The 14044-nt window shown below is 51.6% G+C and overlaps 1 protein-coding gene across 1 annotated transcript in view; it reads left to right on the top strand.

The window, feature by feature from the left end:
• Nucleotides 1-14044, top strand: part of LAMB2 (laminin subunit beta 2) — a 63389-nt gene that overhangs the window by 14599 nt on the left and 34746 nt on the right. Inside the window, exons 5-9 of the mRNA XM_028719665.2 lie at nucleotides 4012-4200; nucleotides 4956-5019; nucleotides 8587-8789; nucleotides 10047-10167; nucleotides 12274-12462. Coding sequence (XP_028575498.2) covers nucleotides 4012-4200; nucleotides 4956-5019; nucleotides 8587-8789; nucleotides 10047-10167; nucleotides 12274-12462 — 766 coding nt within the window. The remainder of the gene's footprint in view (nucleotides 1-4011; nucleotides 4201-4955; nucleotides 5020-8586; nucleotides 8790-10046; nucleotides 10168-12273; nucleotides 12463-14044) is intronic.

Below are 14044 nucleotides of genomic sequence, written 5' to 3'. Positions count from 1 at the left end.
GAGGCGGTCCCGTAGGTACGAGGGCCCTAGGCCGTATAGGGCTTTGAAGGTTAAAACCAGCACCTTAAACCTGATCCTGTACTCCACCGGGAGCCAGTGCAACTGGTATAGCACCGGATGAATGTGATCTCTAAGCGAAGACCCCGTAAGGAGTCTCGCTGCGGCATTCTGCACCCGCTGGAGTTTTTGGGTCAGTCTCAAGGGCAGCCCCACGTAGAGCGAGTTACAATAATCCAGTCTGGAGGTGACCGTCGCGTGGATCACAGTAGCTAGGTCAGGGCGAGAGAGGTAAGGAGCCAACTGCTTAGCTTGGCGGAGATGAAAAAATGCCGCCTTTGTAATAGCTGCAATCTGCGCCTCCATGGAGAGGGAGGTATCGAAGATTACACCCAAACTCTTAACGGACGGTGCTGGCACTAATTGCACCCCCGCAAGAGATGGGAGTTGCCCCCTCATTCCCGTATCATCCCGTCCCAGCCAGAGGACCTCTGTCTTCGAAGGATTTAACTTCAACCGGCTCCCACGTAACCATCCAGCCACAGCTTCCAAGCATCTGATCAGTGTGTCTGGGGCCGAGTCAGGATGGCCATCCATCAGCAGATAGAGTTGGGTGTCATCAGCATACTGATGGCAGCCCAGCCCAAAACTCCGGACAAGCTGGGCAAGGGGGCGCATAAAGATGTTAAAAAGCATCGGGGAGAGAATCGCACCCTGAGGCACTCCACACACCAAGGAGTGGCGCGATGACAATTCCCCCCCAAGCGCCACCCTCTGTCCCCGACCAGAGAGAAACGAGCGCAGCCATTGAAGGACTGTGCCCTGGATCCCCACGTCGGCAAGGCGGTGGTCCAGAAGTTCGTGATCGACCATGTCAAAAGCTGCTGACAAGTCTAGAAGAATCAGCAGCCCCGACCCGCCTCGATCCAGCTGTCTACGAAGATCATCTGTTAGGGCAAGCAGAGCCGTCTCGGTCCCATGACCAGCGCGGAAGCCGGACTGGAATGGATCCAGAGCCGATGTTTCATCCAGAAACCCACCAAGCTGTTCAGCAACCGCGCTCTCAATCACCTTACCCAGGAACGGAAGATTCGAAACCGGGCGGTAATTGGATAGATCTAAAGGATCTAATGATGTTTTCTTTAAGAGCGGGCGCACCACTGCCTCCTTCAGTTCCCCTGGGAATGTCCCCGTGCCAAGGGACAAATTGATGATATCCCCCAGGAGAGCCCGCACCTCGTCTGGACACGCTCTAATCAGCCAAGACGGGCACGGGTCAAGAGGACAGATGGTGGGCTTTCCAGCTCGGAGGAGTCTGTCCACATCGGCTGGGGATATCCAGTCGAAGTGGTCCAATACTGGACCCGAGGACAGTCGAGGGGCCTCCAGTTCCTTTATTGTATCCAAATTGGCAGGGAGGTCATGGCAGAGCAACAAGACCTTCTCCGCAAAAAAGCTCGCAAATGCCTCACAGCTGTGTGTCAAATTGTTATTTAAATTTGGCTGTCCTTTGAGGGACGTTAAAGACCGAATTATACTAAATAATTGTGCCGGGCGAGAGCTAGCGGATGCAATGGAGGCCGAGAAGTAGGACTTCTTAGCGGCCTTCACAGCCATCTCGTAGGTTTTCATAAAAACCCTATAAGATGTTCTTGAAGCCCCCACGAAGCACGAGATCCTCAGGATGCACGAGTGAGTGTCTGTTTGCGTGTCAAGACCCCGCAGCCAGCCGCTCGTTGGGAAATAACAGACACAAGGACACGAATATTGGGTTTATGTTATTGGGCAAATTTGGCCACAACTTTATTGAATTACAGAATGTGAGTGGTATTGGCTTAGGCATTGATTGGACCTGACTATATCTAACTCCTGCCCGATGCGCAGGAAGTCCGGTAAGGGTAAACCACTGGATGGAGGAGCCCTGTCGATGCATACCAACTCAAGCTCCCCCTGGTGTTCCCGTTGGGGTCGTGTAATGGCCCTAGCCACTGACCTGGGCTTCGGACAAGATCAACACCCCCAGATTTCTTTAACGGAATACCCTTAAGCTTGGAGGGGCAGGTGATGGCCACACCTCCCCTCCCCAATCACAAGGTCAAACAATGCCTAACCACAACCCTAACAAAGTTGTAACGATTGCTAAGAGGTAGGTGAAAACCAAATGGCCAGTGCCAATTTGCCAAATGGAAAAATTCCTACCAGGCCCCTCAACGGCGAACAACCAAGGTCCATAGCAAGGCCACCGCCTAAAACCTGCAAAATAGGGAGGGAGGGCGGGTGCTTGAGGAAGCAAGCCAAAGAGGAAGCCCTCTGGCTCGCTCCTCTGATTAAAATTGACCCAGCCATGCCCCCCCCCCCCGGCCAGCGGATTGGCTGGCTGGGCTCTGATATGACCGGGATCCCCCGGGCAACGGGAGACAAAGTCCCCCGCCCCGGTGGGGAGTGGGTGGCCACGCGGTCCACCGCAACCCCTCCCCACTGGGAAGTGGAGCGGATTTCTGCGCTTCTCTGCCATTCTGTTCATTTCCTAACAGGGGAAGGAGCCGTATAGCTCAGCGGTGGAGCACGCAGATGGCATCGTACGATGACTCGCCCAATCTCTGTCTGGCTGAGTCTCTGCAGCACACGGAGATGGAGAGGGGGTTGCGTCGGTGCAAACGCCCTAGCAGGAGCACTGGATTGTGTTTGCACCACACCCACCTCGCCGCCACCACATCCCTCCTGGTCTGCTGCAGCAACTTAGCCAGGCAGAGGTCAGGTGAGCGGCAAAGCCCCACCATGCTGCTGGGTTTGCAGGCAGAATTGCAGGTTCAATTCCTGGCCCCTTCAGGTGATCAGGTAGAAGGAGATGGAAAAGGTCCTCTGCCTGAGACCTGTAAGAGCTAGTGGTAGTCAGCGTGAGCATCATTGGGCTAGGTGGATCGCTGCTCTGACGCTATATATTTCTGTGTTCGCATCAGAGAACATCTGCTGCCCTTCTTAGGTCCAGGCCAGAGATGACATTAGTCATGTGGTTTGTCCTTGCACGGGCAATTAAAAAGAAACGTATGCACATAGCCAACGTCAGGGTGTGTCTTGCTGGGTCCGTTTGCAGCTGTGGTGTGGGAAGAAGGGTCTTTAACCTTTCCCCCTTGCCACAGTCCCAGTTGGAATTCCAGCCCCCACCAGCGCCACATGCCTGCTGTTTGCAATGGAAAGAGAAGCTGCGGAGGAATGGGGGCGGATTTTTATGTTCGATTATTTCCCGATGCCCCCAAACGGGGGGAGAAAATCAGAGGACATTGTTGTGAAACTTTTTCTCCCCGCTGCGGGAATGAGCTGTGTTAAAATTAAACGAGGGGATGATTAAACCGGCATTTCCAAGAATATGCTTGTAAACGCTTTGCTGCGTAACAAGTGATTTGCAGGGCGGCTCGCTCTTTTAATTTCGACTTTGCACGCAGCTGCGACTTCGTTTTGTGCGTGATTATTGCTCTCGTTTGTCCTCGCTTCAGAGATACAGGGCGGTAGCCGACCACTGCGTCCTGTTGGCGTGAGGATGAATGCTTGTGCAGTGGGGTCCCCGCTCCTGCCTGCGCCCTCCCCAAATCTGTACCAGGTGGTTGGGGACCCTTCCCTATGCTATTGGAATCCACCCAATCCCATGGATGGATTCCTTGGAGTTTTTTCAGCAGAGAGGGGATGGCCATCTGTCATTGATACTTTAGCTGAGATCCCTGCATTGCATTGCAGGGGGTTGGACTAGATGACTCTGGGGTCCCTTTCAACTTTCTATGAGCCCCAGCCAGCAAGGCCGTTGGTCAGAGATGATGGGAGATGTAGTCCAACCCACAGCATTTGGAGGGCCACAGAGTTCCCAACCCATGTGCGCTGGTCCCTTGGCAACTGGTGCATCAAGTGATGACGTCCACATATGAACGGGTTGAGTCATAGCTCTATCCTATTCCACCCCGACTTACTAGGTGATAGTTCTGGACGCATGCAAGGATTCCCATTTTCCTCTACCCCTTGCAGACCTTCCGGCCGGCAGCCATGTTGGTGGAGCGTTCGGCAGATTTTGGACGCACCTGGCAGGTGTACCGCTACTTTGCCTACGACTGCGCCGCCTCCTTCCCGTCTGCCTCCCGGGGACCCTTGCGGCGTGTGGACGATGTTGTCTGTGAGTCACGCTACTCGGACATTGAGCCCTCCACTGAGGGGGAGGTGAGTGAAAAAAGCAGGGCGTCTGGAGCAGTAGGATCTCCTATGGGGGTGTCAGGGATGGGCTAGATGACAAGGAGCGGTGGGAGGTAGCAGTCCGGGAACCCCCAAGTTGAAGCCCCAGAGGAGGAAGGCTCAGAGCCTGGGAATTGGTGGTGGGACACTGAGGAGAGGTAAGGGGGAGAGAGGAATGGTTGGATGCTGAAGAAGCAACAGGCTTTAGTGAGCGATGAGAGCCTGTGACAGGGAGCAGCTCAGACACAGAGGCTGAAGCAGAGGAGGGAGGGAAAGCCGCTGGTGAAGAATTCCAGGAATCTGTGTCTCCTACTGCAACTAGCTCCCCTCTCCTTGACTCCAAGGACACTCAGGGCAATGCGTAGGGCAGAACAGAGATTACAGGTGCTCTGTAGTTTGAGGCTGCTTGGGCAACATCCAGCAGAGAAGGAGACCGCCAATCCTGGAAACTGCTCTGTAGAGGCAAAACCTGTTGCTGAGCAGTATGCCATTTTCTTGAATAAAAAAGTAAACTACATTGCCAAACTTTGCGTCTTGTGTGCTGACCTGCACCTGACCTAGCTCTGACGGGAGATGTTGGGGGGTTGGGGTCGAGAGATGGGTTCAGCACCAAACACACCATGTACGTTAGGTCTCTGCAGACTGCCTCCTCCTTGTAGAGGCCCAGGCCAAGGGCTGCAGGATTATGCTCTCGTAAACTGGCTGTTGCTCCTTGACCCTCTGCTCTTTCTTCCTTGCTCCAGGTAATCTACAGAGTGCTGGATCCAGCTATCCACATCCGTGACCCCTACAGCCCCAAAATCCAGAGTGAGTCTCTATCTCTGTGAGAGGTTGTCCTGAGTGAGTCTCTCTGTGGGAGGGAGCCAGAGGAGGGAGGAGCTGGTTTAGGGCAGGGAGAGGCTGGGCGTACTGTGTATTTGCCCCCTCCCCCCAAGAGGAGTTGGATTCCCAGTGGACAAACGAGATTCTGACCTCCGAATGAGAGAAGAATCTTGGAACATTTCTGCTGCACCAAATATTTCCATCTTAATATAACTACAGTGGTACCTCGCAAGACGAATGCCTCGCAAGACGGAAAACTCGCAAGATGAAAGGGTTTTTGGTTTTTTGAGTTGCTTCGCAAGACGAATTTCCCTATGGGCTTGCTTCGCAAGACGGAAACGTCTTGCAAGTTTGTTTCCTTTTTCTTAAAACCGTTAATACAGTTGCGACTTGACTTCGAGGAGCAACTCATAGCACGCGGTGTGGTAGCCTTTTTTGAGGTTTTTGAAGACTTTGGTGATTTTTGAAGCTTTTCCAAAACTTTCCCGACACCGTGCTTCGCAAGACGAAAAAATCGCAAGACGAAAAAATTCGCGGAACGAATTAATTTCGTCTTGCGAGGCACCACTGTATAAATAAATGCACGCGCGCTCTCTCTCTCTCTATATATATATATATATATATTACGTAGGCAGAACCCAGGCCCCAAAATTGCAGCAGTAATGTGTCACAACATTGTTTGTGCAAACCAAGCAAGAAACTTGCACACCCATGTTTATTAGGCCATGCGATCGACTGTCGTAAAAGCAGCACTACATGTGCACCCTGGGCTATTTGGCCCATTCCAGGAGCTGCATCCTTCCTCCTCTGCCACGAGCGAACCTTCTGGTTTGGAGGTCTTCCTACCACCTGAGAAGCGGTGGGTGTAGGGCAGGTGTCGTGGAGAAGGCCTTTTTGTTTGTGGCGCCCGGGATTTGGAACTACTTCCTGGGCGAAGTATGCGTGGCCCCATCACTGTTTCCAGACAGGCAACGGAAATCCTTTTGTCGAGATGGATATTTTCTCATTTCAGTGAGAACTTTTCTGCCTTTTCATGGAGTTGTGGTGCTGTTCTGTCGTTCTGCTCTTCTTTTGTAGTGTGCAAAAGGTTGTGAGCCACCTTACGCATCTTAGCGGACGGGTGAGGTAGAAATGAATGGATGAGTCTAGTGGGCTCGTTTGGGAAATAGCAGCTCATTAGTGAATTGTGGTTTTAAAAAACAAGCAATCACACAATAAGGAATTCTTTCTAATTACATTTATAACTCTCATGGTTCCCAGGCCAGGTCTCCAGTCCATGTAGAAACATAGGAAGCTGCCTTATACTGATCTAGATGGCTGGTCCATCTAGTTCAGTATTGTCTATGTTATGTATTCAGTGGCCTGTGTTTGCCTGAGCTTGAGTCTGGACCATAGCTGTCAACCGTCCCTTATTTGGTGGGAAAGTCCCTTATCCCAGCGCCGTGCCCCGCTGCTGTCCCTTATTGAAGATGTCCCTGAAATTTCCCAGGTTTCAAAGGAAGCAGCTCCTCTCCCTCCCTCCCTGCCGGCCAGGGAGGAGGGAGGCTCCAACTGTGTTGCTTGGCTGCGTTGCTCACCCAATAAGGAGTCTAAGAATGACTGGGGGGTGGAGCTTGCATGCCTTGTGCCAATCAAATCAGCCGCGTTGCCTGAGGACTCGCCTTTGCTCAGCGCTTCCCAGCGGAGAGGTGACGGTGGTTTTCCTTGCTGCATCCCCTTTGCCGGGTTGCTGCGCTGTGGGAACCACCGCTTGAGGCTTTGTTTGGCTGCTGGCTGGGCTTTCTGCCTTTGTCTCGGAGGGGCTCAGAAGTTGAACATACCTGTGCTTGGAAAATCCCTTATTTTGGCTGCTGATCCCTTATTTTCAAATCTGTAAGTTGACAGCTATGGTCTGGACTAAGGAATCTGAGCTCCTGTGTTCTGATTCGATACATGATTTCCAGTCACAGAACATTTCAGGATTTGGGCCTCTGCCATTGGCCCTTAAAGTCTGAGTCATGATTCGCAGCTTGGAAGTTTAGACAGCCAATCACGTTGGGAGTGGGAGTGGCCCAGGCCTTCAGAAATGTATATAAGCAGTTGCTTTGTCCCTGTTGTTCAGTTCTGTAGTGCAATAAAGGTTTTTGCTGTTATCACTGCGCCTTGCCTTGTGGGAACCCACCTACACTTCAGTCTACACCTACTGGCAGTGGCTCTTCAGGGTTTCATGCAGGAATCATTCCCAACCCTACCTGGAGATGCTGAGGAAGTGGTACTGCAAGACATTGCCAACCATTACCATCCCATGCTGGTGTTATAGGCCCTAATTCAGCTGCTTATCCCTCTGCTACCGGATATACAAAGGCATAGTATGTGGAGCCAGTGTGGTGTAGTGGTTAAGAGTGGTAGACTCGTAATCTGGTGAACTGGGTTCGCTTCCCCGCTCCTCCACATGCAGCTGCTGGGTGACTTCTCTGAAGTCTCTCAGCCCCACTCACCTCACAGAGTGTTTGTTGTGGGGGAGGAAGGGAAAGGAGAATGTTAGCTGCTTTGAGACTCCTTCGGGTAGTGATAAAGCGGGATATCAAATCCAGACTCCTTCCCGTGTAGTGATAAGGCCCAGAGCTGCTTAAGTTTAGCAAGGCTGTGTCTCCCGGACCTTCTGACCATGCATTGGGAATTGAGAATGTTCCTCCTGTAAAAGGTATTTTGTTCTTTTCACCAGATCCAAATAGCTGAGTCAATCTTTTCTCATCACAAACAACGGATCCTCGTCTTTGAGACTTTTTTTTTGGCCTGGGGCACATTAGGAGAGATAACAAACATTTATGAACATGGCAAGACATTGATTTCACAGAAGAAAAGCCGGCAAAGCTCAGAATGTTGCCCCCCCCCAACAAACAAACTTGCAAAACACCTACATCCCTCCTACACAATTGAAACGCTATACAACAACAGCAACAATTCCTGAACCAAATCAACAAACGAAGAAGGAAAAACCCTGACTTAAAATATATATATACTAAAATTTAGGAGAGGGGGAGAGGGCGTTGGTGGACACTAAAGGGGTGTTTGAGGGTGTCACAGAGATGCCACAATGGGGACCACAAATCTAGACAAACGTACCCAACAAACATACCCTCTTTCCCTAAGAAAGAGAAACATATACACAAATAGCTAGCTAGCAAACAGTTCCCTGGGATCCTAGTGTGGACAGCAGCTGGCCCTGCCTTTTACTTCTATTTGGGGGCTGGTTAAATTTGGTCCTAGACAGATTTCTGCTTTGGCTGCTGCTAGATTTAGCTGTGGCCTCTCTCTGTCTGTCACTCTTTCTCTTTTTCTCTTTCTCTCTGTGTGCGGCTGGGAATCTGTTCCCTCTCCCCTCGTCGTGGTGCACATACTTCTGACTGGTCCTGGCCGATAGCTTGCGGGGGGTTGACAACTCTGATATTCATAGCCCACCACGTAGCCCAGCTTTCGAACCCACAGCCCCAGCCGGGAAAGCTGTTTCCCAGTGGGGATGCTTCTCTCTCTGTCTGCCTTCTCACTCATTCCAACCTCTCTGCCCGCCAGATCTCCTGAAGGTCACCAACTTGCGGGTGAACTTGACCAAACTCCACACGCTGGGAGACGACCTGCTGGATTCGCGGCGGGAGATCAAGGAGAAGTACTACTATGCCGTGTACGAGATGGTGCTGCGTGGGAACTGCTTCTGCTACGGACACGCCTCGGAGTGCGCCCCCCTCGCCCGTAGCCCTGCTGACGTGGAGGGCATGGTAAGGCGCTAGGAACACTCATAGGCACACACCGCACTTGATTAGGCGTGCCGACTCCTCCCACAACTTATTTGTTTGGTTTATATATCGCCCTCCTTCAAAAGATCTCAGGGCGGTTCACAAGATAAAAATACCAACATACAGTGGTGCCTCAGGTTAAGAACTTAATTTGTTCCGGAGGTCCGTTCTTAACATGGAACTGTTCTTAACCTGAGACACCACTTAAGCTAATGGGGCCTCCTGCTGCCACCACGCGATTTCTGTTCTCATCCTGAAGCAAAGGTCTTAACCTGAGGTCCTATTTCTGGGTTAGCGGAGTCTGTAACCTGAAGCGTCTGTAACCTGAGGTACCACTGTAAAAGCACAAATAAATAATTGAAACAGAATTAAACAAAACAATAACCCCCTTCCCACAAATGCATTTAAAAGGCTGTAGGATATTAATCAGCCAAAGGCCTGGTTGAAGAGGAATGTTTTCGCCTAAAGATATGTAACGAAGGTGCCAAGCGAGTCTCCCTGGGGAGAACATTCCAGAAGCAAGGGAGCCACCACAGAAAAGGCCCACTCATCTCTTCAATTTTCCAAGGCTGTGAAGAGATGGTGCCAGGCTTACCTCAGTGGCAGGGGAGTTCTGCATTCTTGGGGCCGTCACTGACTAGGCCCTCTCATGAGCTGCTGCCACCTGAATTTCCGAGAGCGGCGAAGCCATCGGGAGGGCCTTTTCCGCAGATTTTAATTCCCAGGCTGGTCTGTAGAGAAGGGTGGCGCTGTGGTCTAAACCACTGAGCCTCTTGGGCTTGCCAATCCAGGATGATGGGAGTTGTAGTCCAACAAGGGTACCAGGTTAAGGAAGCCCGCTTTAGCATTTCTCCTTTTGCTAGCTAAAGCCAGAGATGAAGAACTGTGCAGAGCTCTGAAGTTTTAGCCTCTGACCGCTGGAACATATTCATAATTTCCCCCAGCCATGTGAAAAAGCACATGCATTTTCAAGTTTATCTTAAGGACTAGAATCATAACCCAACTATTTATTGGGGCACCAACTTAGTTCAAAATATACATAGCCAACGTGGCCTTTGTCCCCTATGTGGGGTGCAAGCCTAACTTCTGTGGATGCGTACCTGGGAAGGGCGCGGCATGCCCATGAAGATGTAGGGTAGGAAGGTCGTGTGCAGTCTGAACGCAGGAGAGCAGGCAAAGACCTGCCCTCTTCCATTCACCATGGGCGTGGCTTGGGTCTCCCCCTTTCTCCGCCCGCAGGTGCATGGCCGGTGCGTCTGCAAGCACAACACCAACGGGCTGAACTGTGAGCAGTGCGACAACTTCTACCACGAGCTGCCCTGGCGCCCGGCTGAGGGGCGGCGCACCAACGCATGCAAGAGTGAGTATCTGAGGAGGGGGCGTTGAGGGAACAGGGAAGCCAGGAGGAGCGTTGATGCCTCCACAGGCAAAGCTGAAGGGTTACCGTGTGAGAGGGCAGTCGTGGTTGGGAATGAGAGCCACCCTCCCGACAAACCCATGAGTCGGAATTTTTCTACCGCCAGTCCCAATAGAAGGCGTTGCTTGAAAGACTGTACACCAGCAGTTCTCAACCTGTGGGTCCCCAGATGTTGTTGGACTACAACTCCCATCATCCCTGAGCTCTGGCCTTGCTAGCTAGGGATGATGGGAGTTGTAGTCCAACAACATCTGGGGACCCACAGGATGAGAAAGGCTGCTGTACACCATCATATACTGGTGGAATTGCCGCTGCTACAGGTGCCACATAATGCCCATTCCATGTTTGTAAGAGCTCAGTTGTTTAGTGTGGCAGGACCTATACTTTGGAACTCCCTGCCTATTGAGGTCATTGCAGGGGGTTGGACTAGATGACGCTTCAGTCCCTTCCAACTGTTAAATTCTTTCTTTTTTAATCATTTTTATTAAGTTTTCCATTTTAACAATCCAATCCAATTACATTAAATATTCCAAATTATACATATGCATATCAAATACCGTATTTTCCATCCCATAGGACGCACCTAGTTTTTTGGGGGGGAATAAAGGAAATTTTTTCCCCCTTTATTTCCCCCCCAAAAGCAGGTTGGGGAAACCGAACCAGGTCGAGGAACAGCGGGATGGCAGTGATGCGCCTCCCTGCTGTCCCCCGAGCTTGTGGGGCTGGCCGATGTCTGCCCGGCGCGAGGGGCGCCCTGCTTCAGGGCGCCCCGCCCGCAGGGCGGCAGGCTGCTATCCGCAGCGTGGGGAGCCCTGCGGGGAACTCCTGCAGGGCTCCCCACGCTGCGAATGTCTGTCCGGTGGGCGGGGCGCTCTGCTTCAGGGCGCCCCGCCCACCGGGTGGCAGGCTGCTATCCGCAGCCTAGACAGCCCTGCGGGACCTCCCGCAGGGCTGCCTAGGCTGCGGATGTCTTCCCGAAGCGCCGGGCTCTCTGCTTTCAGGGCGCCCGACGCTCCGGGAAGCAGGCTACTATCCGCAGCCTAGACAGCCCTGCGGGACCTCCCGCAGGGCTGCCTAGGCTGCGGATGTCTTCCTGAAGCCTGGAGAGCGAGAGGGGTCGGTGCGTACTGACCCCTCTCGCTCTCCAAGCTTCAGCGAAAGCCTGCATTCGCCCCATAGGACGCACCCAGATTTCCCCTTCATTTTTGGAGGGGAAAAAGTGCGTCCTATAGGGCGAAAAATACAGTAATCCAAATTATAATTTTTTTATTGGGACTTCCCATGCTTCAAGTTCGGGGGGCTTTGATCATCACATATCTGTACTGCTTTTCATAGTCCCAACTGTTAAATTCTATGGTCAAGCAGGCACCTTCACTGGACCCTTTTCGGCCCTGCTAGAAACATTATTGTTTAGACAAGCCTACCCAGATGCTTAGAAAGTTGAAGTAATTTTAATCTGTTTAATAATAATAATAATAATAATAATAATAATAATAATAATAATAATAATAATATACCACCCGCCATCCAAAGATCACAGGGCAGTTTACAATATGAAAACACAAAAATACATAACACAGTAACAAACAAGATAATACCGACCCCCAGTTTAAAAGGCCATAGATTGTTTAATTAGCCAAAGGCCTGGGAGAAGATGAATGTTTTTGCCTGGTGCCTAAAGATCTATGTAACAAAGGTGCCAGGCGAGCCTCCCTGGGGAGCGTATTCCACAGGCAGGGAGCCACCACAGAAAAGGCCTGCTCATCTCTTCAGTTTTGAAAGGCTGCAAAGAGATGGCGCTAGGCTTACATCCATGGCAAGGGAGTTCCGCATTCTCGGGGCCATCACTGAGAAGGCCCTCTCATGAGCCACTGCCCCATGAATTTCCAACTGTGGTGAAGCCTTCTCCTCTGATCTTAATTCCCAGGCCAGTCTGTAGGGAGGGAGCTGCTGTTTCAGATACCTGGGGCTGAGGTCATTTAGGGATTCACATGGATTTGGGTGACAGGGGTTGGTGAAGTCAGGGATGTGATTGCCGCCTCTCGACAGAGTGCAACTGCAACGAGCACTCCCACAAGTGCCACTTCGACATGGCCGTGTACCTGGCCACGGGCAACAGCAGCGGCGGGGTCTGCGACGACTGCCAGCACAACACCATGGGCCGCCACTGCCAGCTCTGCAAGCCCTTCTACTACAAGGACCCCACCAAAGACATCCGGGACCCCAGCGTGTGCCGCGGTGAGAGTCTGCCGACTGTATTGGGGCGGGTGGCTGGGTGGAGATGGGGCTGCGGTCTGCATGTTTGCAGGGACGAAGGACCTTTCTTGTGGAAAGGCTCCCTCTTTCAGCGCTGGGAAAGTAGCTGTTTGTGCTTCATAGGGTGCAGGTGCCTGAATCGGCTGATGGCATCTCCAAGGCTGTCCTGACTCCCCATTCCTGCAGAACAGGAACTTGAAGGAGGAGCCTTGATGAGGGCTTTAAATGTTTAGGTTGCTGCGATGGATAATTTTAAAAAATCAGTTTATTTTATATAGCCAAAGTCCTTCACAGTGAATAACAGAGGGCCTAAGCATGGTATTCCTCTAAAACAGGGGTAGGCAACCTAAGGCCCGGGGGCTGGATGCGGCCCAATCGCCTTCTAAATCCAGCCCGCGGACGGTCCGGGAATCGGCATGTTTTTACATGAATAGAATGTGTCCTTTTATTTAAAATGCATCTCTGGGTTATTTGTGGGGCATAGGAATTCATTCATTCCCCGCCCCCCAAATATAGCCCGGCCCACCACATGGTCTGAGGGATGGTGGACCAGCCCATGGCTGAAAAAGGTTACAGACCCCTGCTCTAAAATCAGACAGCGTAAGGCTATAGAGATTACAGCATAAAAATTTTAAATTACAATGATGGAGCGAAGATGTCAGAACGGATTTGGCTGCCAGAGATGGCCTTAGTTTGCCAACCCATGCCTTGACTCTACTTAACTGCTTAACTTCGCCCTCTGCCTAATTCCCACAGCTTGCAAAGAATATTGGCATGTGGGTTTTGCTAGCAGAGCCTTTTTTTAAAAGGCCTGCGCCTGGCCTTGGCACGTTCCCTCGAAAGCTCAAGGCTCCACTGTTCAGCAGCGGTGCGGAGCGTGAGAATCTGCAAAGGTGGCAAGCCTGGAGTCCAGTTTCGGAAGCTAACGTGGAGTTGCCAAAGCCGAAATCTTCTGTTTTGCATCACCAGGACCCCTTTCTTCCTGCACCTGCGGGTTGGGAGCCTCCAAACAAAGTGCTTTTTCTTTGCTGCCAAGTTAGCAGAGGCTGTCTTTGCACAGACACCGCCGTGTGGTTGCAGCAGAGCTTGCTGAGATTTAATTTGGGCAAGGTTTCTCGGCAGGCTTGAGGACTAGAACCCCTCTCTTTAAGAGCGGAAATGATTTCACATTATAATAATAATAATATAATAATTTATTATTTATACCCCGCCCATCTGGCTGAGTTTCCCCAGCCACTCTGGGCGGCTCCCAATCAAGTGTTAAAAACAGTACAGCATTAAATATTAAAAACTTCCCTGAACAGGGCTGCCTTCAGATGCCTTTTAAAGATAGGATAGCTGCTTATTTCCTTCACATCTGAAGGGAGGGTGTTCCACAGGGTGGGCGCCACTACCGAGAAGGCCCTCTGCCTGGTTCCCTGTAACCTCACTTCTCACAATGAGGCAACCTCCAGAAGGCCCTTGGCGCTGGATCTCAGTGTCCGGGCTGAACGATGGGAGTGGAGACGCTCCTTCAGGTATACTGGACCGAGGCCGTTTAGGGATTTAAAGGTCAGCACCAACA

This window comes from Podarcis muralis, chromosome 2 (assembly GCF_964188315.1).
Source record: "Podarcis muralis chromosome 2, rPodMur119.hap1.1, whole genome shotgun sequence".
Classification (NCBI taxonomy): domain Eukaryota; kingdom Metazoa; phylum Chordata; class Lepidosauria; order Squamata; family Lacertidae; genus Podarcis; species Podarcis muralis.
The sequence above is the reverse complement of the archived record's forward strand: the minus strand, read 5'-3'. Positions and strand labels throughout refer to the sequence as shown.